The following is a 26,649-nucleotide window of genomic DNA, read 5'->3' as shown; positions in this document are numbered from 1 at the left end:
CCTATTTCTTATAACACAATAGTATTCCATGACATTCATGTACCGCAGCTTGTTTAGCCATTCCCCAATTGATGGGCATCTCCGTGATTTCCAGTTCTTTGCTACCACAGAAAGAGCTGCTATAAATATTTTTGTATACACAGGGCCCTTTCCCACTTGTGTGATCTCTTTGGGATACAGCCCTAGAAGTGGTATTGCTGGGTCAAAGGGTATGCACATTTTTATAGCCCTTTGGGCATGAACTAAGACTGTTTTTAACTTTGAAGTTTTATACTTAAATATTTGATGGGTTAGGCTGTGGTCATTATGGTCACGTCTTCTATGTGAACTCCTGATTGCAGTTTTGTAGCTTAGTCTCAGGTGCCTCAGGCTGCATGTAGAGGTTATAGTATAAACTTTGGGAGTTAAATTTGAACTAAACCTTTCCAATTCTTGCTCTTAAGTTCTTTTGTTTGTCCTGAAGATCCTACTTCATTTCTAGTAAAGCAGCTTTGCAAAACACCCATCTTTTCCAGCATGACACTTGAATTCATTCTGTTGCCTTGTTACCACCCTCTTTTAACAAATTCATTTCTTCTATTGACCCTTGGTAGTTTGCATAAGACACGAAACCATTATCTTGTATCAAATATGCTTGATTCCCTCCATATGCCATCATGAAACCAAATGGAAAAGGAGTTAGAAGGGAATAGCAGCATAAAAAGAGTATCCCAGACTTTCACTGACTGATTTCCTTTGAGCCCTTTTTCCCCCCGGATTTCCTTTAGATCTGCTCTGGGTCTATATTTATTTTTATGCTACTCTGAAGGTTTTGATCCAGTGTCAATTGTGGATGAGAAGGGAATGAGAATGTTTTTGTACCTATAATGATCAAGGGTTGTTTTTAAAGTTGTTATTCTGTACATCCTTTGAAAAAGATAGGAGTCTGAGATATCATAGTTCCACATATCAATGTCAATAACTTGCATTCAGGTGAAATTTTATATCTTCATTTGGTTTCAGGTATCATGTGGACAGAGGTCAAAATACACAGGGCACCTGCCATGGACGGCAGAGGTTTAGATAGTGGGGCTTATACTGTTTGACCTGCTTTGTGCTTAATTGAAAAGAGTTCTGTCCCTATGAGCAGCTTATATACCGCATCAGATTACAACATACACTGTGGCTATATTCAGCGCAAAGGAAAAGCCTAGAAAATGATTCTAGTTGAAACGGCCCTTCTTAGAGCTTTAGGAAAAGGAGAACAAGCCAGGCTTGGTTATAGCTGTGATATGTTTCTGTGGTACAGTGTTGGAAGAAAAACAGCAGTTTTGTCTTTTAACAAAATGAGGCACTTGAAATGGTTTACACAGAGTGTGCATTTCTTTTTTTTTAAATTTATTTTTTATTTATTTAATATATTTAGTTTTCAGAATTGATTTTCACAAGAGTTTGAATTACAAATTTTCTCCCCATTTCTGCCCTCCCCCCCACTCCAAGATGGCGTATATTCTGGTTGCCCTGTTCCCCAGTCAGCCCTCCCTTCTGTCACCCCACTCCCCTCCCATCTCCTTTTCCCTTCCTTTCTTGTAGGGCAAGATAAATTTCTACGCCCCATTGCCTGTGTATCTTATTTTCTAGTTGCATGCAAAAACTTTTTTTTTGTTGTTTTTGAACATCTGTTTTTAAAACTTTGAGTTCCAAATTCTCTCCCCTCTTCCCTTCCCCCCCACCCTCCCTAAGAAGTCAAGCAATTCAACATAGGCCACATATGTGTCATTATGTATAACCCTTCCACAATACTCATGTTGTGAAAGACTAACTATATTTTGCTCCTTCCTAACCTATCCACCTTTATTGAATTTTCTCCCTTGACCCTGTCCCCTTTTGAAAGTGTTTGTTTTTGATTACCTCCACCCCCATCTTCCCTCCCTTCTATCATCCCCCCTTTTTTTATCTTCTTCCTTCTTCTTTCCTGTGGGGTAAGATACCCAATTGAGTATGTATGGTATTCCCTCCTCAGATCAAATCTGATGAGAGCAAGATTCACTCATTCCCCCCTCACCTGCCTTCTCTTCTCTTCCAACAGAACTGCTTTTTCTTGCCACTGTTATGCGAGATAATTTACCCCATTCTATCTCTCCCTTTCTCCCTCTCTCAATATATTCCTCTCTCATCCCTTAATTTGATGTTATTTCTTTTAGATATCTTCCCTTCTTCAACTCACCCTGTGCCCGTTCTCTGTCTCTCTCTCTCTCTCTCTCTCTCTCTCTATGTGTGTGTGTGTGTATGTGTATATATATGTGTATATATATATATATATATACATACACACATACATATATACATACATACACACTTACATACACATATATATACATAAACATATATATATGTGCATATTCCCTTCAGCTACCTTAATACTGAGGTCTCATGAATCATACACATCATCTTTCCATGTAGGAATGTCAACAAAACAGTTCACCTTTAGTAAGTCCCTTGCAATTTCTTTTTCTTGTTCTTTTTCTTGATTACCTTTTCATGCTTCTCTTGATTCTTGTGTTTGAAAGTCAAATTTTCTATTCAGCTCTGGTCTTTTCACTGAGAAAGCTTGAAAGTCCTCTATTTTATTGAAAGTCCATATTTTGCCTTGGAGCATGATACTCAGTTTTGCTGGGTAGGTGATTCTAGGTTTTAATCCTAGCTCCATTGACCTCCGGAATATCGTATTCCAAGCCCTTTGATCTCTTAATGTAGAAGCTGCCAGATCTTGGGTTATTCTGATTGTGTTTCCACAATACTCAAATTGTTTCTTTCTGGCTGCTTGCAGTATTTTCTCCTTGATCTGGGAGCTCTGGAATTTGGCGACACTATTCCTAGAAGATTTCTTTTTGGGATCTATTTGAGGAGGCGATCTGTGGATTCTTTCAATTTCTATTTTGCCCTGTGGCTCTAGAATATCAGGGCAGTTCTCCTTGATAATTTCTTGAAAGATGATATCTAGGCTCTTTTTTTGATCATGGCTTTCAGGTAGTCCAATAATTTTTAAATTATCTCTCCTGGATCTATTTTCCAGGTCAGTGGTTTTTTCCAATGAGATATTTCACATTGTCTTCCACTTTTTCATTCCTTTGTTTCTGTTTTATAATATCTTGATTTCTCTTCAAGTCACTAGCTTCCACCTGCTCCAATCTAATTTTTAAGGTAGTATTTTCTTCAGTGGTCTTTTGGACCTCCTTTTCCATTTGGCTAATTCTGCCTTTCAAGGCATTCTTCTCGTCATTGGCTTTTTGGAGCTCTTTTGCCATTTGAGTTAGTCTATTTTTTAAGGTGTTGTTTTCTTCAGTATATTTTTGGGTCTCCTTTAGCAAGTCATTGACTTGCTTTTCATGGTTTTCTTGCATCTTTCTCATTTCTCTTCCCAATTTTTCCTCTACTTCTCTAACTTGCTTTTCCAAATCCTTTTTGAGCTCTTCCATGGCCTGGGACCAGTTTACATTTTTCTTGGAGGCTTTTGATGTAGGCTCTTTGTTGACTTCTTCTGTCTATATGTTTTGGTCTTCTTTGTCACCAAAGAAAGATTCCAAAGTCTGAGACTGAATCTGGGTGTGTTTTCGCTGCCTGGCCATGTTCCCAGTCAACTAACTTGACTCTTGAGTTTTTCAGCGGGATATGACTGCTTGTAGAGTGAAGAGAACTATGTTCCAAGCTTGGGGGGATGCGCCAGCTCTGCCTCACCAGCACTCCTCCTTCCGCAAGAACCCCCAACCTGGACTGGACTTAGATCTTCAGCAGGCTGTGCACCCCTGCTCTGATCCTCCACTTAATTCCTCCCATCAGGTGGGCCTGGGGCCGGAAGCAACTGCAGCTGTAGTTCTGTAGCTGCCCTACCTCCGCTGTCCTGGGGGTGGTGGCCGAACTGCGAACTCCTTTTTTCACTCTGTCCCCAGCAGCTTTTCCCACTAACCTTCTCTGTTAGTGTTTGTGGGTTGAGAAGTCTGGTAACTGATGCAGCTCACTGATTCAGGGCGCTAGGGCATGCTCCGCCCGGCTCCTGGTCTGGTTGTTCCTCGCCGCCCACGCTGGGCTCTGCTCCACTCTGTTCCCAGCTCCCAGCTCCGTGTGGGATAGACCTCACCCAGAGACCATCCAGGCTGTCCTGGGCTGGAGCCCTGCTTCCCTCTGCTATTTTGTGGGTTCTGCAGTTCTAGAATTGGTTCAGAGACATTTTTTATAGGTTTTTGGAGGGACTCGGCAGGGAGCTCACGCTCGTCCCTGCTTTCCAGCCACCATCTTGGCCTCCATGTCCAGAGTGTGCATTTCATTTAAAATGGGATTTATTCTGTCCTTAATCACCGCAGCCCTTGTGTATTGTACTAGTTCTTAAAAAGAGACCTTTGTTCCAATTATCCAATCAACAAGCTTTTCTTATTCATCTGGGTCTACAAAGGCAAAAGGGAAATAACACCTGACCTCAAAGAGTTTCCTTTCTGAGGGATTAGACAACACGCACACGCAGACACACGCGCACACGTTCACACACACACGCACACACACACGTTCACACATGTTCACACGCACACGCAGACACACACACGTTCACACGCACATGCAGACACACACGCACACATTCACACACACACGCACACGCAGACACACACGCACACGTTCACACACACACACACGCACACGTTCACACACACACGCACACGCAGACACACACGCACACGTTCACACATACACGCACACGGGCGTGCCCCAAGATAAAAGATGTAGGAGGAGGCCCTGGCCACTGTGTATATGTGTGTGGTGGAGGAGTGAGGGGGATGGACTAAAAAACCAAAACCTCGTGCAGAAGGTGAAATTTGAGCAGAGTCTTTAAGGAATGATGAATTGCCAGAGGTGGTGTTGAGAAGAGCTTTGTAGCCACTGGGGACAGCTAGTACAAAAACATGGGCATGGATGGGAGGTGGAGGATCTTGTGTTCAGCAAGGCTGGTGGTTTTGGGCATAGCGTGTAGAGGAGAAGGATCTGTACAAAGTCTGGAATACTAGTAGGGGTCCGGGTGGTGAAGAGCTTTCAGCCAGACAGAAGCATGTAGATGTGATCCGGTGTAAAATCTTGTCCTTGCTCTTGGTGAGATGTTTGCTCTGAAGGGCAATGCTCCTGTTGAAGTAGGGGAGTGTTTCCTCAGATCCCCGGCTCTTCATGCTTCTCAGACTATTTTTTATACCTCCGTATATCTACTATTGAATCTTCTGCACACACACTTTAGCTATAATCTTGTGTTCTTTTTGGCTCGTGTAGCCACTTAGTGACATTTAAAGAGGGAGGCAGGTGTAAGTAACTTACCGTAGAACTACAGGAAAAATATTGTGCCATGGAAAGGTAAGTGTGGAGACATCCTGGGGAACCTTGTGCAACTGCCTGTTAGTACTGGTTTTCACGTTCTCATTGAATTCTGAAGATTTATTTTGGTTATCTGCACTGAAGTCTCAAAACATGAGATTGCTAGCCCTAGATCATTATTTTCAGTAGGAACATTTTAATAAAAATGAATAGTTTGTACAGGAAAACTGCTTGCTTTGACTTTGGTTAACAGCTTTTACTTAGGCAAATTGTGTTTAAATGTGAATCTACAATTGTTTAATAATAATACACACCAGATGGAAACCCTATCAAATTCTGTGTGCATACAGGAACTTGACGAGAGGAGTCGGTAGATTTAGAGAGATTCTAAGAGCTGTTGAAACAAGAACCACCCAAAACCTGCGAATGGTAAGTCTGGCTTATTGACTGTTAAGAATCAGTAGAGGTTAGATATAAAATATGTATCATATGTTTGTTATGACATAGATTTGCATGTCTCCTGAAGTATACTCAGGTATATAGCTCTTAGACTCAATGAAAGCCTAATATAAAAGAATTTGCTTGTAGGGGCAATTTTAGTTCTGTCCTGAAGCATCAGTATATTTAAAGGGGCTCTAATGTGTATGAATTTATTCAACAAGCGTTAAGTGCCTATTATGTTCGGAACACTGAGATAACAAACATTTAGTGCCTGCTTATGACATGGGCCCCAGAAGAGATATGAAGTTAAGACAAAACACTTGCCTTTACCCTCGTGGAATTTATACTTCAGTAGTCTGCAAAACGTGTGTGTGTGTGTGTGTGTGTGTGTACATGTATATGCACGTATGTGTATATACATGTACATATTTACAGTTCACTAGTCTGTGAATATTGTATATGTGTACAATATTCACAGTGTTTATGTAGTACTTAACAGTCAGGAAGTTTGTGTATTTGTATGTGTGTGCATGCATGCTTGTGTGTGTGTGTGTGTAGACAGAGACAGAGATTGTGCACATGGGTTATTCATACATTCTTAGACCATAAATTTATAAAAATGTGCATGCAGTTTTCACAGACTGTTGAACTATTAAGTGTGTGTGTGTGTACATTTGTATGTATGTGTGTGTGTATATAGATGGATATATAGGGAAAGTGTGTGTGTGTATTTGTATGTATGTGTGTGTGTATTATAGATATGTAGGGAATGTATGTATGTGTGTGTGTGTGTGTGTGTGTGTGTGTATGTAAGTAACCAAATGGGAGTGATCAAATTTAGTATCAGCAGGTTGGCTCTGGAGGATCACCATGAAGTTTTATTGATTTATTTGTTTTTATAATTAGTGGCATAGAAACGTGAGTGTAGTAGCTGTTTAAAATAAGATATTGCTTGGCTCACCTATCCATTCATTTATTCTCTCTTACTTTTTTGAGCCTTTAGTTTTCTCTCTGGCATAAAAAAATGAATGAGAATTCTCTAGCTTTATCTTGCTCCTGGTCTGTGGTGGCTTCTGTTCCCCCAAGGCTGTACCAGTGATAATAGCTCATAAGAGGCTTAAACCAATGTGAGTAGATTGAAATGTCTGGTTCTCACTATCTAGGACATCTTCTACCTTCTGCACAGACCTATCATGAATCCTTTAACTGCAACACAAGAGTGTTCGGGTGGGGAGGCATCGCTCACAAGTTTCTCAGCATGAAGGGTTTTTGAGGGAGCTTGCAGAATTCGTTGCCTAGAGAGTCTTAGGAATGGGCCAGGTGACCTGTGGTCAATGCAGTACTGACTGGGGCACGGGGGAGGGGCATAGATGAGCCTAAACGTACTTCTCCCTAGTGAACGCTCCTGTCACCTTGATATCACCTTGAATTTCTTTTTCACTTTTGCGCCCTGCTATATTACTACATTTGTGTACTGTGTTTGGAGTCAGCGGATTTGATTCGGTCACTGCTTTTCTATTTCCTTTTTTTTTTTTTTGTACTCCTTTTCCAATTTTATTTTTTTTTAATTTAAATTTATTTATTTAACATATTTGGTTTTCAGCATTGATTTTCACAACAGTTTGAATTACAAATTTTCTCCCCATTTCTCCCCTCCCCCCCACTCCAAGATGGCATATATTCTGGTTGCCCTGTTCCCCAGTCAGCCCTCCCCTCTATCACCCCCCTCCCCTCTCATCCCCTTTTCCCTTCCTTTCTTGTAGGGGAAGATAAATTTCTACGCCCCATTCCCTGTGTATCTTATTTTTTAGTTGCATGCAAAAACTTTTTTCTTGTTGTTTTTGAACATCTGTTTTTAAAACTTTGAGTTCCAAATTCTCTCCCCTCTTCCCTTCCCACCCACCCTCCCTAAGAAGTTGAGCACTTCAACCTAGGCCACACATGTATTATTATGTATAACCCTTCCACAATACTCATGTTGTAAAAGGCTAACTACATTTTGCTCCTTCCCAACCCATCCCGCTTTATTGAATTTTCTCCCTTGACCCTGTCCCCTTTCCAAAGTGTTTGTTTTGATTACCTCCACCCCCATCTGCCCTCCCCTCCATCATCCCCCCCCTTTTATTTTTTTTTTTTATCTTCCTCCCTCTTCTTTCCTGTGGGGTAAGATACCCAACTGAGTATGTATGGTATTCCCTCCTCAGGCCAAATATGATGAGAGCAAGGTTCACTCATTCCCCCCTCACCTGCCCTCTCCCCTCCTCCCACAGAACTGCTTCCTCTTGCCACCTTTATGCGAGATAATCCACTCCATTCTCCCTATCTCCCTCTCTCAGTATGTTGCTCTCTCATCCCTTAATTTCATTTTATTTCTTTTAGATATCTTCCCTTCATCCTCAACTCACCCTGTGTCTGCTCTCTCTCTTTTACATATATATATATATATATATACATATATATAAAACACATATATATACACATACATACACATGCATACACATACACATAGATACATACATACATACACATTCACTTATATATATATACATAAACATATATATATGCATATTCCATTCAACTACCCTAATACTGAGGTCTCATGAATCATACACATCATCTTTTCATGTAGGAATGTAAACAAAACAGTTCAACTTTAGTAAGTCCCTTGCAATTTCCGTTTCTTGATTACCTTTTCATGCTTCTCTTGATTCTTGTGTTTGAAAGTCAAATTTTCTATTCAGTTCTGGTCTTTTCACTGAGAAAGCTTGAAAGTCCTCTATTTTATTGAAAATCCATATTTTGCCTTGGAGCATGATACTCAGTTTTGCTGGGTAGGTGATTCTTGGTTTTAATCCTAGCTCCATTGACCTCCGGAATATCGTATTCCAAGCCCTTTGATCTCTTAATGTAGAAGCTGCTAGATCTTGGGTTATTCTGATTGTGTTTCCACAATACTCAAATTGTTTCTTTCTGGCTGCTTGCAGTATTTTCTCCTTGATCTGGGAGCTCTGGAATTTGGCGACAATATTCCTAGGAGATTTCTTTTTGGGATCTATTTGAGGAGGTGATCGATGGATTCTTTCAATTTCTATTTTGCCCTGTGGCTCTAGAATATAAGGGCAGTTCTCCTTGATAATTTCTTGAAAGATGATATCTAGGCTCTTTTTTTGATCATGACTTTCAGGTAGTCCAATAATTTTTAAATTATCTCTCCTGGATCTATTTTCCAGGTCAGTGGTTTTTCCAATGAGATATTTCACATTGTCTTCCATTTTTTCATTCCTTTGGTTCTGTTTTATAATATCCTGATTTCTCATCAAGTCACTAGCTTCCACTTGCTCCAATCTAATTTTTAAAGTAGTATTTTCTTCAGTGGTCTTTTGGACCTCCTTTTCCATTTGGCTAATTCTGCCTTTCAAGGCATTCTTCTCCTCATTGGCTTTTTGGAGCTCTTTTGCCATTTGAGTTAGTCTATTTTTTAAGGTGTTGTTTTCTTCAGTGTATTTTTCAGTATTTTTTTGAGTCTCCTTTAGCAAGTCATTGACTTGTTTTTCATGGTTTTCTCGCATCCTTCTCATTTCTCTTCCCAATTTTTCCTCTACTTCTCTAACTTGCTTTTCCAAATCCTTTTTGAGCTCTTCCATGGCCTGGGACCAGTTCATGTTTTTCTTGGAGGTTTCTGTTGTAGGCTCTTTGACTTTATTAATTTCTTCTCTCTGTATGTTTTGGTCTTCTTTGTCAGCAAAGAAAGAATGCAGAGTCTGAGACTGAATCTGGGTGCGTTTTCGCTGCCTGGCCATATTCCCAGCCAACTAACTTGACCTTTGAGTTTTTCAGTGGGGTATGACTGCTTGTAGATTACAGAGTTCTATGTTCCACGTTTGTGGGGGAGGTGCCAGCTCTGCCACACCCGCACTGCTCCTTCCCCAAGAACCCCCAACCGAACTGGGCCTAGATCTTCAGCAGGCTGTGCACCCCTGCTCTGATCCGCCACTTAATTCCTCCCACCAGGTGGGCCTGGAGCCGGAAGTAACAACAGCTGTAGCTGCCTCACCTCCGCTGCCCCCGGGGCTGGAAGCCGAACCGTGAACTCCTTCCACTCCCGCAGCTTTTCCCACTAACCTTCTCCGCAGTCTTTGATGTTTGTGGGTTGAGAAGTCTCGTAACTGCCGCAGCTCACTGAATTAGGGCGCTAAGGCCCCCTCCGCCTGGCTTCTGGTCTGGATGGTCCACGGCGCTCAGGCTGGGCTCTGCTCCACCCCGTTCCCAGCTCCCAGCTCCGAGCTCCGTGTGGGATAGACCTCACCCGGAGACCATCCAGGCTGTCCCGGGCTGGAGCCCTGCTTCCCTCTGCTGTTTTGTGGGTTCTGCCGTTCTAGAATTGGTTCAGAGCCATTTTTTATAAGTTTTTGGAGGGTCTCCGTACGGAGCTCACACTATTCCCCGCTTACCAGCCGCCATCTTGGCTCCGCCCCCCTTCTATTTCCATTTTAAAGTCACTTTACTGGTCTGGGCGTTACACTTTCTAAACGTGAAATCACTATATAGATGTGAAGCAGCATCAGCATCCTGAGTTATTAAGAGCACTAGAGAAATCAGTGCAACCACATTTTTGCTCCCTATTGCCTTTTTTTGGAGGGGGCGGCCAGGGCAGTTGGGGCTAAGTGACTTGCCCAAGGTCACACAGCTAGTACATGTGTCAAGTGTCTGAGGCTGGATTTGAATTCAGGTCCTCCTGACTCCAGGGCTGGTGCTCTAGTCACTGCGCCACCTAGCTGCCCCCTTTGCTCCCTGTTTCACAAGAGTTTTGTGAGGATCAAATGAGGGAGTGCATATAAAATACTTTGTTACACACTCTTTGAGGGTAGGGACCATGTCTTAGCCCTCTTTGTATTCCTCTTATCATGTAGTGCCGTGGCTTGCACGCAGCAGCCATTTAATAAATGTTTGTTGCGTTGAGCTGTCCTTCTACGTAGTAAATACTTCCTTTGTTACATTTATATACTAAATTTTGATAGAACACTTCAATTAGGAAGGATTCTTTAAAAATAAATAGAAAGAACGGCACATATTGTTACCATGTGTTCTTTTTCTCTTAAATTTATTTCCCCCAATAGATTCCATAAAATTTCTCACTTGGTCAGTGTGTAAGGGCCTTCAAAGATTTCATTCATTATTAAAATGGCAAATGTTTTCATAGCTTTTAAAAAAGGATAATGAAAACCCAGGTTTTCAGAATTGATTAAATGTGGAACATAATCATGACCCACATGTAGTATATTCATGAGGGTAAACGAATGCCTTTTTTTCTCCTTGGAGGATGAACACTGAATCCTACCAAGGATATTTTCTGGCTGCTAATTTTAAACCTGGTTCCTGGCAAATGTTTCCCGTTCCAGTCTAAAGGACTTGTATTTCTGTTTTCTTCTCCGCTTCATTTGTCTCTTTGAGGATTTGATAGGAAATAGTTTAGCTTAGAAGTAATCAAATAATGGGAGGAAAGTGTATTGATTATTTTAGTTGAGGAGAGAGACTTTTATAGGGCCAGCACAGAAAAGCTGGGTTTATTCAGGACCTCTTTTATTCAGGACCTTTAACAATTGTTTGTTAGAAATCCAGATTCTGCTTCTGATGTAACTAGACCCCTGTGCTGTCTTATTGTTCATTGACTGTAATGGACCTTGATTAAACTGTTCATACCTCTGGTCCTGTGTTTGTTGGTGTTTTAGCTGGCATAAGACATTGGGCAGGTCCTTGGACTGGCAGGTAGACGTTAGGCCATTTTTGAACATCAACTATGACAGCGCTGTGCTATTTTTAAGATGCATTAGCCAATATCTACAAAATTAAGTCTTCATATGCTTTCCATAAGGTGGGATGATGCTGGAGCAAAAGCTCCTTTAGAAAAAAAACTGCTTCTTTTTCATGTATCAACTTGGGTCTGACCTTCTTACCTTTTAAACCCTTTTCTAGGTTATGTACGTTATTCAGTTGTTTTTCAGTCGCGTCTGACTCTTCATGACCCCATTTGGAGTTTTCTTGGCATATACTGGGATGGTTTGCCATTTCCTTCTCCAGCTTCTTTACTATTGAGAAAACACAGGCAAGCAGGGTTAAGAGACTTGCCCAGGGTCACCCAGCTAGCATCTGAGGCCCAGTTTGAATTCAGAAAGATGAGTCTTCCTGACTTTTGCCTATGTCGTGTGATGCATGGGACTCCCTAAAGTTCTTACATTGCTGTTGTATTTATTTGTGGTGACCCTTAGAGACCCTGAGTGTTAGAGAGGAAGGGACCTTAGAAGTAGGGCTATTTCAGGGTTTCCCCAGCGGGGCTTTAGATCAGTACAGTATCTTGCTGGTCTTCCACTCTGTCCTCTTCACAGCGACAGCAGCTCTGAGACGGGGCCCAGAGCAGGGGAGAGAAGAAGATGGACATGAGAGGAATGAGACCAAAGGAAAAGAGAAAGTAGAGGAGTCAGTTTTTTTCAGCTCATACATAGGTTTAAAGAAGTCCAGGTGTTGAGAGGGAAGGTTTTGTGGACTAGTGAACATTTTGCCTTAGGCTGGTGTATGGGTCTGCAGATTAGCATTTGGGAAACACTGATTGATTCAGTCCAACCTTTTATTTAATAGATAAAGGAACTGAGTCCCGAAGAGAAAAAGCCAGCTGGTCAGTTAGTGGCAGAACTGAGGCTTGAATCCTAGTCTTATTCTGATTTTCTCTTTATTGCAAACTACAGCTTAAAGGTGGCACAGGTATAAAAAATGAGAAAGTGCCCCAGCATCTAGATGATAGCCAACTCCTGAAGCTCTTCCTTATCTTGTACCAGGCACAGGTACAGAAGCTCCTGGAGCTCTTCCTCTCCTTTGTTTTTTATCTAGGCAAGCATGAGGACTAGTGTAGGCTCCCTGAGGCTGGGGAGAGGGGCCCGGTGCGGTAGGGGGATAGCCTGTTTAGTGGGAGATGAGAATAGGTAGAAGTTCTTAGAACCCTTGAAATCTCCCTGTACCTATTGGATACAGCATGTGGGAGATTTTTTTTTCCTGTCAGTATTTATTCTTTGGTTAGTGAGAGGAAGTTATCCTCTGCTGGCCTCAGCTTCCAGGGGAAGTCATTAGTTTATATGACTGAAATGGGATCAGAATGGAGCTGTAATAGAAGGCTTAAGGAAAACAGTGTGGGAATTGTTTAGTTCTCAAAATTGCATTCATATCCTATCTTCGCAAACACCTCTGTAGGGGCTAGCAAGTATGCATTTACTTTTAAAATTTTATAGATATTTAAAAGCCATTGGGACTTGCTTAGAAATGATAGGAGAAACTTTGTCATTACCTAGTAGTTATCAGAAACCACTAAGCCAGCGATTTGGTTGCATTTAAGTTTCCATGGGGTGTTTTAAAAGATTTCAAATTGATGGAAACCTAGAGATAATCCCCTTTTAGGATGTTTTTATTATTAGAAAACTCATTTGCATAGAAAACCAGCCGCTTGTATGGACTAGAGAGAAGCGAAATTCTGGCTTTTAGGGAGTATTTTCGCTTAGTGCCTTGGACATACAGTGGTAGTGGCTTAGTATGCATTTGGTAAATGCAGGGTTTTAGGTGGGAGGGATATATCTGGAAATGAAGGTGATGCATAACCAAAAGGTATTCATAAAAGGATAATTAAAATAATGCCCATCCACTCTTGTAGTTATACTTTGACCCTCATAGCTTGAGAAGGTAGAACGTCTTAAAGAGTTGTTGAGTAAGTAAAGCTTGTTGAGTAAGATTTGAATTGTGAAGGAAAGAAGTCAAAGTCAAATCGCTGACTTGAAGCACTCAGAGTTGCACAGTCTTTGTTTCTTTGTTAAAGAGTCTTGGGTGGACTGTGCGTGTTTCTCCACTGCTCACTGTTTTTAGTGATAAAATTTTTCTCCCTCTCATGTCATGGAAAAAATGTGATGGTAAAGTAAACTAAATTAAATTCAGCAAGCTTTTGTTGAATGCCTATAAGAATAATGATGCCTCCGAGTATCAAAAGAACCATGAAAAGCAGAGTTGGGGATCTGTCAATTTATTGTCTGTCACAGAATCCCAGATTCTCAGAGTTGGGAAGGATCTCAGGCAATTTAATTTAAACTATAATGACAGAAATTCCTTCTACAACACCTCAGTAAGCTGTCATCCACCCTTTATTCGAGAACCGCTATTTTCCTGGGCAGCCTATTCCACTTTTGGGTACTTTTAATTATTAAGAAAGTTTTTCCTTACATTGATTCTAAATCTGCCTCCCTACAACTTCTAATCATTGTCCTGGTTTCACCCTCTAGAGCCAAGAAGAACAAGTCTATGTAACTTGTTCTATTTAACCATTTCCATATAATCTTTCAGATCCTTGAAACTAGCTCTTTCATATCATCCCTGAGTTTTCTGTCATGATAATCCCTTTAAAGTTTTCTCTTCTTCAGGCTAAACATGTTACTTTCCCCTTGGAGACCTCAGTTTCCTCTTCTGTAAAGTAATGAAAGCCTTAGACTAGATCTCTAAAGTCCTTTTCAGTTCAGACATTCTGTATTGTGTGAACATTGGGTGGGTACCGTATGGAAGAGTAAAAGAAGGATGTATACGAGAATCTAGCAATCAAAGTTGTAGAAATTCTGGTTTGGAACTGTGAAGGGAATCTCCAGCTAAGAAGTGGAGACAACAGTACCTCCCATTTTAATAACCCCTTATGGTTTATGAAGAGTTTTTCTTTTACAACAACTCTGTGAAGTGGTAAAAGTATTGGTATCTCCATTCTACAGGTGAGTAAACAGAAGCTCAAATATTTAGAGTGCTTCTTGGCATCATCAGCTAGTGAGTGACAAAGATAGAGCTTGAACCCGGGTCTTCTGACTCCAAGTCTATTGCTTTTTCCACTACACAGCATGATCTCATCATGCCTACTGTGTAGACATGCTGTATCAGATGCTGAAGTGATATGTTAGTCAATCCACAAATACCCTGGGCCTGGCACTGTGTTAGCAGAGCAAATGGAAGGATATGGTCCTTCTCTGAGTGAGCCAATAGTCAAGAGTGGGAAGGTAAGATCCATTTAAGTATTTTAACAATGAATAACTTTTAAGGACCTCAAGAGAGAAAAAGTACTCTTGTTTATTCCTTATTGACTTCCTCCTATGTGTGCTTGAGCTTTTTTCTTCATTCCCAATCTCTTGAAGTTTTTTGTAGCATTTGATGTGTGATGAGTGACTACCTCATACTTCTCAGTATTTCTCCCTTCTTCCTTGGCTTGTGTGACGCTCCCTCTCTCCTTGCTTACTTTTTGCCCATCAGACTTTTTCTTCTCAGGCTCTCACTGGTTAATTTTTCTTATCCGGTCATTTAAATGTGGGTGCCTAGTAAAGTTCTGCTCCAAGCCCTCTTTTCTTTTTATATTCCCTACCCTTAAAATATCATCTACTCACATGACTTCAGTTATTGTTTCAATGGGGATGACTTTTATATCTGTGTATCCAACCAGTGTTTCTTCCTAGAGCATGAGTCCATATGGCCAGCCGACTGCTGAACACCACAGCATGAGACAGTGGAAAGAACATTAGCTTTTGCATCATAGGACTTGGGTTCAAAGGTCAGCTCTGATGCTTAGTGATGGTGTAACCTTGGGCAAAACTTGTAATCTTTGGGCCTCAGTTTCCTTTTCTTTGCTTTTTAAAAAAATTTATTGATGTGTTTATTTTACATTGCAGACATTTATGAATTACTCCAACCCAATGAGAGGTCTGTTGTAACAAAGTAAAATAATTAAACAAAACTTACAATATAGTGACCTTATCTGAAAGTGCAGACAACATTCCATATCTGTAGAACCCCCCCCACTCTATTTTTTAAAAAAAAATATCTTTTTTAATGAACCTATATCTACTTATTCTCCCTCCTACCCTTACCCAATGGGAAAAAAGAAAAGAAAAACAAATTTCTTGTGTAGTCAAGCAAAGCACCTTCCCTCATTAGCTGTATACAGGTATACAGGTATATAGAACAGTTTGTACCCTGAATCACCTCTCTCTCACCTCTCAACTTTCTGTCAGGAGGTCAGTAGTATTTTTCATCATCGATTCTTTGGGATCATGGATCATAATGGTGTTGAGTATAATTCTCAAGGCTTTCAAAATTGTCTTTACAGCGTTGCTCTTATTATATAAAATGTTTGCCTGTGTACCAGGTAGCACAGTGGATATAGTGCTTGGCCTGCGGTCAGGAAGACCTGAGTTCAGATGTGGCCTCAGACACTTGCTGGGTGTGTGCCTTGTGGGCAAGTCACTTAACCTGCGCCTGCCTCAGTTTCCTCTACTATAAAATGGAGCTGATAGTAGTACCTATGTGGAGTACACAGAGTAGTGCCTATGTGAGCAGTACACAGAGGCAAGGTTTTAGTGACAAAGAGATAATATTTGTAAAGCACTTAGCACAGTGCCTGGCAAATAGTAGGCATTTAATAAATGCTTGTTCCCTTTCCTCTCTTATCAGTTTGTGAAAGTCTTCACAATTGTTCATTTTTATGATGTTGGTGTTATGGTATAATTTGTTCTTCTGGTTCTGCTGACTTCACTCAACATTGATTTACATTCATGTAAATCTTTTCCTCTTTGAATGCATGTTTCCTCATATCTTGTGCTACAAAAACATTCTTCATATTCATATTCCACGACTTGTTCAGCCAGTCTTCCAATGATGAACATCCCTTTAATTTCCAGTTTTTTTGTCACCTCAGAAAGAGCGGCTACAAATATTTTTGTGCATATAGGACATTTCCTATTTCTTTCATCTTTTGGGAGTTCCGACCTAGTAGTAGTATGACAGGGCCAGATAGCATACACTGTTTACTCACTTTTTTGGTATAATTCCGAATGGTTGTATCCATTCACAGAACCACTAGCAGTGCGTTGTCTTCACCCATCCCCTCTTAGATTTATCATTTTTCTTGTCATCTTTGCCAGTTTGAAGTGTGTAAAGTGGCATTTCAGAATTCCTTTAATTTGCACTTCTCACTTTAGTAATGATTTGGAGCATTTTTTCATATGGCTATAGATAGTCTTGTTTCTTCTATTGAAAACTGCCTCTTCCTATCCTTTGACAATTTATTAATTGGGAAATGGCTCTTATTCTTATAAATTGAAACAGTTCCTTATATAGTATGGTAATGAGACCTTTGTCAGAGAAGCTTTGTGATAGCCTCCTAATTGTTCTCTCATAATTCTAATCCATTTTCCACACGGCTGCCAAATTGATATTCCTAAAGAACAGGGCCTCAGTTTTTTTTCATCTGTAGAATGAGAGAAATGGAATAGGTGACCTCTAAAGATCTTAGTAGTATTAAAACTGTGATCCTATGATCTCTGCCTTGTGAAGGTTGTCCTTTTAGCACCTAAAAGTCCCCACGACCAAAATAGAATCCATTATCTTTATCCCTAAACCTGCCTCTGCCACCCTTCTCGTGGTTAGCAACTTTAAAACCATGACAACATCTTTGACTCTTATTCTAAAACCAGCGGCAGGGCTGATTGAGTCTATCTCTGCAGTTTCTCTCATATATTTCCCTTTCTTCCTACTCACGTTGCCAGCAAGGGCTTACTACTTTTCATCCAGACTATTGAAATAGATTATCATAGAACAGACATTGTGGCATCTCCTCGATGATGTGGTTCACTCTTGTCTATTTCTTGTGGAAGCCTGCTTGTTCCCTATCGCTACGTTCACTGAGGATGCCCTCAGTTTATGTATGGATTGCTCTCATAAGGATTTGGTAAACTGTCAGAATAGACATGTTCTTTTTTCAGTATTAATAAGGTCTATGGTTTTTTTCCACTCCTTTGTTAATGTGAAACAAAGTAATACATGGGAAGTACATTTGAGAGGTGCAAAGCAAAGTGCTGTGGGACTTGGTCATTTTTCGTTTTGTCATTGTATCCATATTACCAATCAAGGCATCTTGTACATAATAGGTGCTAAATATATGTTTATTGAAGGAAAATTGATTGTTATTGACAGGACATCAGGAAAATCTTTCTGGAAGAGGGACTCTGAGCTGGGCTTTAAAGAATGGATTAGAATGCACTGGGCATACTGGGGCTAGAGGTTAGTTTAGGCAGGGGTATGTATTTGAGGGACAAATATAGAGAAGAATAATATGAAATAACTCAGGGAATGGATGGTGCCTCACTGCGAAGGGACTTGATTGCCAAACAAATAATATGAACATTATCTTGTAGGCATCGAACACTGTTGAAGATTTTTGAATGGAGGGAATAAACTCACTGTGGCTGTGCATAAAGGACGTTAATTTGGCCACACTTTCATTTGCACTTGATGAGAAAACACTTGTACTTCCCTTCTCATTTGTCAATAGCTTGAGAAATGATCTTGGACACTTTTTTTTCCCCATTTGTTATAAATAAGCTATGTATGGTTCAAATAAGGCCCTGAAATATATGAAGTTAGAGTGGGAAGAAGGACCATCAGTTTATTCAGGGATAACTGACAACAGGAGATGGTAAAAATCTTCCATTGTGTCTTGAAAAGTAGATATCAGATTGTAATGATTCCTCTGAGCTTTTGATGGATTTTCCAGCCAGTGCAGTGGGAACTCTTGGGTTTTGTGCTGTGTTGTGCTTAAAAAGTTGAAAGATACAAGTCCACTTAATAGAGACTACCAGTTCCATTCCAGAACTATCTTTATGAAAGCAGTCGCTGATTGGAGCCACTGGGCAGCCAAGGGGAAGAACATTGGGCTTGAAAGGATCTAGAGTCTGTCCTGGCCTTGTCACTGGCTGTGTGGCTTTGGCCGGTTCAATGCAGTTCAATTCCACAAGCAGTTATTAAGCACCTCTTCTGCTTAGCACTGCCCTCAGTGCCTGGAACACAAAGACAAAAATGAAACAGTTCCTGCCTTCAAGGACCTTAACATTCTACATTAGAAGTTAACCTTTATGAGACTCAGTTTTCTCACTTGTGCAATGGGAATGATAATACTTGTCACTAGCCACTTCCTGTGGGTTGTTAGGATCAAATGGAATGATATATATGAAGGGCTTTGTAAACTGTCACTGTTATTAGGAGTAAGTTTGTGCTGTAAGCCAAAATGTCAGCTTACAATTACCAATGTTTGTTTTCTGTTTCATCCACAGACGATAGCCAGGCAGTTAGCAGAAATTTTGTTAAGAGGTATGTGTGAACAGAGCTACTGGAATCCTCTGGAGGATGCTCCATACCAGTCACCTCTTGATGATCCCCTCAGGAAAGGAGCCAATACGAAAAACTACTCTCTGCACCGAAGAGCCCGAGTATACACAGGAGAAAAGTATGGGAGTTCTTTGCCTTCTTGTTTTACACACTTGTTATTAGGAGATGGGAGTAAGAAACCTCATGATAATTTTGAAGTCTGGTTTTTCTCCTTTAAGAAAAGGAAAGAAGGCCAGGTATGGTGGCCCAGTAATCCATGCTATGGAGGAGGAGACTGGTGGATGGCTTAAACTCAGGAGTCCTGAGTGACTTACATTAGGGCTTGAGCTGATTGGGTCTCCGCACTAAGTCTGGCAAAACACTGAACTCCTGGAAGGTATATTGGTGGTGGTGGTAGTGGGGGGGCATATTAAGTTGGCTTAAGAGGTGAGCTAGTAAGCGGGTGGTGGTGATGGAAAGGAGGGCAGGCTGGGGGAAGGGGTAATCAGAATGTGTGCCATCTTGGAGTAGGGGGAGGAGAGCTAAAGGCAGAAAATTTGGAACTCAAAATCTTGTGGAAGTGAATGTTGAAAACTAAAAATAAGTTAATTAATTAAAAAAAAGAGGTGAATTAGCCCAGGCTGGAAATGGAACAGGTCAAAATTTCTGTGCTGATCACCAGTGGGATCTGGCCTTTTAGTAGCTCCTGTACTTCCTCCCTGTATGAGAGAGGGAGACCTCTTAGAAAAAGGGGTGGAGGGGCTAGGGGGTGGGGACGACGACAAGCAGAAGAAGCCACTTCATTGTATTATTAATTTAACTTTAAGGGCTATTTTTCATTAATCTATTCACTCAACAGATACTTGTTGATAATGGTTGAGTGGGTAGAGTGTGATCATATAGGGATCTGAGTATCTTTCTATTACCCTTACAAACCTTCATCAGTCTTTGAAATTCTTACCTCTAACATGCAGAAGGGAGTGCCTCACTAAGTAATACCTCAGTCAGTGGCAAAGTTAATTGCCCCTATGTTAACACTTTTTTTCTCAAATACATTGATGTTTTGAGTAAAAAATTACTTTAAACTAGGTTGTCTGTGAGAGAAAGTTAGGAAGCAGGAGAGAAATGATTTATAAGTGATAGGTGATGTTGAAATTTGGAATTTTCTTTTCACATTTCAGATTTGAAGGCCTTTGGGTTGGGGGAAGTGGGTGGGTGGGAAGAATGTAGGCAGTTGTTTTAGGCCTAACTCCCTTCTCCAGTCTTCCCTCAGGGTTTTAGGTAACAGCCTCACAGTCCTGCTCTTCCAGCCCAGGGGAAGCAAGAGAAAGGCAGATTAGAAGGGAGGGGATTAGAGGCAGCTAGAGCCAGTAGACCACAACAGGTGTGGACTAGCTTTTTTCTCCCCACTGTCCTCTGTCCATTGTGGTCCTCTACTAACTATGCTCATTCTTGTTATAAAAGTGACCCTGGCTTCCCAGAGGCCAGGCCAGCAGAGAGTAAGCTCTGACAGGACCTCCCTGGCTGAAGACTTTAAGTACAGGCACAGGGATGAACTGTGTGTCTGTTTTAGAAGGACCAGGTTAGCTGAGTCCAGAGAGACTCATCACCAGAATACTGGCTACCAGAAGATGAGCTTTTTTCAGCTGCAGCAGTTCATGAAACCACTTCCTGACTCTTGGAGGGGTTGCTAATTGTATTGGTGGAAAGAGTAATCACATTGATGAAATTATAGACCTATTGGAGTATTTGAAGAAGCCTACCCAGGTAAAGTTTAGAGAAACCTCTGAGTGAACAGGGAAGTAATTAGGAAAGGGAAAAAGGGTAAATATGGTCCGTCTGTATCTTTTACATCTTGCCTGTTCTCCATTCTGACAGAGTGCAGAACAGTTGGCCAGGATTAGTATCATAACTAAGAATTGGCTGTACCATATTTTTATAAAATGCTACAAGAGAATATTAGAATTGAAACAGATTTTGAAAATGGTACAATCCAGTCTTTTCATTTTTATGGACAGGGAAACAAGCTCAAAAAAGTTAACTTATCCAGGGTCACACAGCAAATAGAACTGATTCAAGCACAGGTCTTCCAACTCCAAACCCACTATTCTATCGCTCTGCTACACCATCGTGCATTTGAGATAATGCTCACGTGTTAAACATTGAAGAATGCCTTCAGACTGCAACACTCTAGAATGTAGTGATTGAGACAGTAGGGCAGAGTCATTTTGTGGGTGACATCTGAAAAATACCTGTAGCACTCAGCAAAGACATTGTATTCTCAAGGCTTTTAATCCCTGTAAAGCTGCCTTGACATTTCTCTTTGGTAGCCTTGTATTCAGTTTGCCATTGATTCAGACAAATGAGCGTATTCTGAGCTTTTCTCCTAGACTGATTTAATTTTGTTTGATACCCTCTCCCTTGCCCACTGCTGTCCTAGAACAGAAACTTGTTTAATTTGCCTCCCTCACAAGCTGTTTCGTACGTTCTTCATCTTTCCAGTTCAAATGCTGGCCCTTTTTTATTATGAATGACTACCTATCTACAAAGTTTGAAGTGGTTTGAGATGTCTTTTAATTGCCATTTTTAAAATGAAAAGGAGTATAGCCTGAGTACTGACTTGAGAGTTGGAAGACATGAGTTTTTTTTTAATAAATACATAGATAATTTTATTGATAAATTTTGTTTTTACATCAGTTATATTTCTGAATATATTGCTCTGTCCCGCTGAACCTAGCAAACTATAATAAAGAATGAAAAAGAGAGAAACAAAAGTAATTCAACAAACCAAGCTAAAATATCAATGGACTCTGAAAGAATATATAATATTCCACATGCATCGAGTCCCCCACTCCTAAAAAGAAGGTGGAGGGCGGGCAACATTTTACTCTTCTCTAAGGTCCAACTTCTGGATAATTATTAGTACACGACACTTAGGAATTATTGTTGTGGCTGTTGCTTCCATTTACATTGTGATAGTCATCGTGTATGTTATTTCCCTGGTTCTCTTTGTTTCTTTCTGCATTGGTTCATACAAAAGACGTGTGTTCTTATCCCATTGTGTTACAAACCTTGCTGTGTGACCTTGGTTAAATTTCAAGAGTGTGGGATAGTCGAAGGACTTGGATTCAGATCTTAGCTCTGTCACTTACTACCTGTACAAGTTTGCGCAAGTCATTCTCTAGCCTTAGTTTCCTCCGTTGTAAAATGAATGGAAATTTGGGGTGAGGTAGACTAGATGTTCTCTAAATTCCTTTCCAGTTTTGACATTCTGTGTTCTAAGGTTCTTTCTTACTCTAACATTCAATGTTTTATGGTTCCGTGTTCTGTTTCCTAAAAATGCTTTTTTAGTTCTGATACTTTAGTATTCAGTATTTTTATAATTTTATAGAAATTTGTTCTGTAATTTTTTAAATCAGCTTTTTTTTGTCTGAAGCTTTTTGGAATATTTTTATCAATTCTAAAAATTAATATTTTATTTTTTCCTCTAATTACATGTAAAAACAATTTTAACATTCTTTTTCTTTTTCAAATTCTGAGTTTCAATTTTTTCCCTCCCCTCCCCCTCATTAGGAAGGCAAGCAGATTTGACATTAGGTTATACATGATTAGTCATGCAAAACACATTTCTGTAGAAGTCATGCTGTGAAAGAAAACAGACAAAAAAAAAAAACCTCAAGAAAATTTAAAAAAAACAAAGAAGTATTCTTCCATCTGCATTCAGATTCTACCAATTCCTTCTCTAGAAATAGATAGCACTTTTCATCATAAGTCCTTCACAATTGTCTTGGATCATTGTATTGCTGAGAATAGCCAAGGTATTTACAGTTGATCATCATAAAATATTGCTGATACCATGTACAATGTTTTCCTGGTTCTGCTCATTTCACTTTGTATTAGTTCATGTAAATCTTTCCAAGTTTATCTGAGAGCATCCTGCTTATCATTTCTTATAGCAAAATAGTATTCCATCACAATCACATATGACACCTTGTTCAGCCATTCCCCAATTGATTGGCATCCCTTTGATTTTCAATTTTTTTGCCACCACAAAAAGAGCTGCTATAAATATTTTTGTACATATTAGGTCCTTTTCCTTTTTCCTTTGATCTCTTTGGGATATAGAGAGACCTAGTAGTGCTATTGCTGGCTTAAAGGGTATCCATGGTTTTATAGCCTTTTGGGCATAGTTCCAAATTGCCCTCCAGAATGGTTGAATCAGTATACAGCTTCATCAACAGTGCATTAGTGTTTTAATTTTCCTAAATCCCTTCCAACATTTGTCATTTTCCTTTCCTGTCATGTTAGCCAATCTGATAGGTATGGGGTGGTACCTCAGAGTTGCTTTAATTTGCATTTCTCTAATAAGTAGTGATTTAGAGCATTTTTTCATATGACTATAGACAGCTTTGATAAGTTTGTCTGAAAACTGTCTGTTCACATACTTTGACCATTTACCAATTGAGAAATGGTTCTTATTTCTATAAATTTGACTCAGTTCTCTATATATTTGAGAAATGAGGTCCTTATCAGAGAAATTTGCTTTAAAAATTATTTTTCACAGTAATTATTACTGTGTATTTCTCTCCATCCTATTTTTCCCCTCTTTATCCTGTTCTCTCTCTCCTTTCATCCTGTTCATTCTCAAAAGTGTTTCGCTTCTGACTTTTACCTCTTTCAGTCTGCCCTCAATTTTATCATCTTTCCCCTTCTTTCCCTTATCCCTTTCCCCTCCTACTTTTCTATATGCTAAGATAGATTTCTACACCAGTTAAATATGTATGTTATTCCCTCTTTGAGCCAATTCCAGTGACAGTAGAGTTCATGTGCTCCTGCCCCCCACACCCTCCACCTTACCCTTCTCTGTGAAAGCTCTTTCATGCCTCTTTTATGTCAGATAGTTGACTCCATCCTACCTGTCCTATTTCCCTTCTTCCAGTGCATTCTTCTTTCTCGTTTCTTAATTTAGATTTTTTTTTTTAGGTAATCATATCATCACATTCAACTCACACTTGTGTCCTTTGTCTGTGTATACTGCTAATTGCCTTAATAATGAGAAGCTTTTTAGGAGTTACAAATATAATTTTCCCATGTAGGAATGTAAACAGTTTAACCTTGTTGAGTCCCTCATGATTTCTTTTTCCTGTTTACCTTTCATACTTCTTTTACATCTTGTATTTGAAAGTCAAATTTTCTATTTAGCTCTAGTCTTTTCATCAGAAATGCTTGAAAGTCCTCTGTTTCATTGAATGTTTATTTTTGCCCCTGAAGGATTATATTTAGTTTTGTTGGATTGTAATCTAACTCTTTCGCCCTCTGGAATATCATATTCCAAGCCCTCCGATCCTGTAATATAGAAACTGCTAAATCTTGTGTTATCCCAACTGTGGCTTCATGATACTTGAATTGTTTCTTTTTGGCTGCTTGCAGTATTTTCTTCTTGCCTTGGGAGCTCTGGAATTTGGCTTATAATATTTCAGGGACTTACTGTTTTGGGATCTCTTCTGGATCTGTTTTCCAGGTCAGTTATTTTTCCAGTGAGATATTTCACATTTTCGTCTATTTTTTCATTCTTCTGATTTTGTTTTATTGTTTCTTGATATCTCACGAAGTCTTTAGCTTCTACTTGCCCAATTCTAATTTTTAAGGAATTGTTTTGTTCAGTGAGCTTTTACATATCTTTTTCCATTTGGCCAATTCTGCTTTTCAAGGCATTCTTCTCCTTGTTGGATTTTTATACCCCTTTTACCATTTGGCGTATTCTGTTTTTTAAGGTGTTGTTTTCTTCGGTATTTTTTTGTGCCTCCTTTACCAAGCTGTTCACTCTTTTTTCATGATTTTCCTGCATCACTCTCATTTCTCTTCCCAATTTTTCCTTTACCTCCCATACTTGATTTTTAAAATCCTTTTTGAGTTCTTTCATGCCCTGGGGTCAATTCATTTTTTTTTTGAGTGTTTGGATGGAGGAGTTTTGTCTTTGTTGTCGTCTTCTGAGTTTGTGTTTTGATCTTCCCTATTACCATAGTAACTTTCTATAGTCAGGATCTTTTTCTGCTTTGTGCTCATCTTCAGGCCTATTTCTTGACTTTTAACTCTATGCTAAAATGGGGCTCTGCTTCTAGGGTGGAGAGGACACTGTCCCAAACTTCAGGTTTTTTGTGTAGCAGTTTTCAGAGGTAATTCTGGGGACCTATAAGTTTTGGGTTCTTTCAAAGTGGTAGGATCTAGGGAGAGGTGTGTTTACTATGCTCTTGTACTGCGCAGGATCCCAGTTCCCCTGCAGCCACTAGCTCTGGTGTGCTAGTGCTCTTCCTTGCCCTGAGACTGAGAACCAGGACTGCAACCCAGATCCAGGTATGGGACGTGTAACAGAGTCCTGCCTCTAGTGCCAGTAATGAGACACCTATAATCTTCCGATCAGTTGTCTGACCCCTTTACCATCTGTGGACTGAGAAGTCTGGAAGTTGCCATTGCTGCCACTGATTCAGTCACTCCCAAGACCTCCTCTTGGTTTTCTTGGGCCCCATCTGTGCTGGGCTGCGTTCCACTCTTACCCAGTGTGACAGACTTTTTCCTGCTCACCTTCGAAGTAGTCTTGGTCTGGTAAATTGTTTCACCCCTTCCTTTTGTGGGTTCTTCTGCTCTAGAATTTGTTTTGAGGCATTATTTAAGGGTGTTTGGAGGGGTTTCGGGAAAAGCTCAGGGTAGTCCCTGCCTTTTCTTCACCATTTTGGCTTTCTGAAAGGAATTTTTAAAAAGAAGTTTGTGGAAAGGTACGCTGAGGTAAAGTGTGGGAAAGCATACAGAAGTGTAAAGTCTTCTGTGTTTGCTAACATTTTTTTCTTAATAATAGTAACTTACCATTAACCTCCTTAGAAAAGCTTCCTTATATATGAAGTGACCTTAACCCTTAAGAACTCAGTTTTCTGCACTGACTACCCACCATCATGCTTGACACCTATAATTAGTTTTAAGTTTATTTTGGTATTATCTCAGTATGACCTTGAATGACTTGCTTCTTTATGGGCCTCAGTTTCTTCTATTGAACACAGAGGGAGGCTAGACTAGATATTTTCTTAAGTTACTTCAAGCTCAAATCTTCCTCAATTCTATGTGTTCTCCCAGGCCATGCTTATAAAATATTAATTCTAGCCATTGCAGCTTAATTTCCTAAATAATACCATAGTCATTGAATTTATTAATTTATAATTTGACATTTTATTGGTTGATATAATTACAGTAATAATTTTCATAGAATTACCTGGAAGGAGAGATCTACATGGTGAATCTTGAAGTTTTAAAAAAAAAAAGGTTTTACAAATTCAGTATAGGTAAGAGGGAAGCACAAATATTTCTTCTTAGCATCTGTATTTTTCCTCTTTTTTTGGTGATAGCCTGAATTTTATTTCAGTATTTCAGATCTTTGAAGGGTAATAACAATTGATAGCAAGACTAAGAACCTGTAAATAGCTCATCTGCAACTTTCATCAAGTCTTCTTTTCTTGCTTACAATTCATATAACACAAGATCAAGATCTCTTATTAGAGAGAATAACTTTTAGTTGGATGAGGGACACAAAAACATGTTCAGGAGACAGAGAAAATTCACTGTAACTGGCTAGATAAAATGCTGCTTGGTGGGACATCTGGATATAACTTTGTTTTTCTGAATCCTTCTATT

General features: G+C 39.8%; 1 protein-coding gene across 4 annotated transcripts in view; it reads left to right on the top strand.

The window, feature by feature from the left end:
• Positions 1-26,649, top strand: part of TTC7B (tetratricopeptide repeat domain 7B) — a 333,472-nt gene that overhangs the window by 114,576 nt on the left and 192,247 nt on the right. For all 4 annotated transcript variants that reach the window (XM_036735890.1, XM_036735889.1, XM_036735888.1 and 1 more), the window contains 2 exons: positions 5,679-5,757; positions 18,936-19,108. In XM_036735890.1, coding sequence (XP_036591785.1) covers positions 5,679-5,757; positions 18,936-19,108 — 252 coding nt within the window. The remainder of the gene's footprint in view (positions 1-5,678; positions 5,758-18,935; positions 19,109-26,649) is intronic.

Source organism: Trichosurus vulpecula, chromosome 8, assembly GCF_011100635.1.
Source record: "Trichosurus vulpecula isolate mTriVul1 chromosome 8, mTriVul1.pri, whole genome shotgun sequence".
Taxonomy (NCBI): domain Eukaryota; kingdom Metazoa; phylum Chordata; class Mammalia; order Diprotodontia; family Phalangeridae; genus Trichosurus; species Trichosurus vulpecula.
The sequence above is the reverse complement of the archived record's forward strand: the minus strand, read 5'-3'. Positions and strand labels throughout refer to the sequence as shown.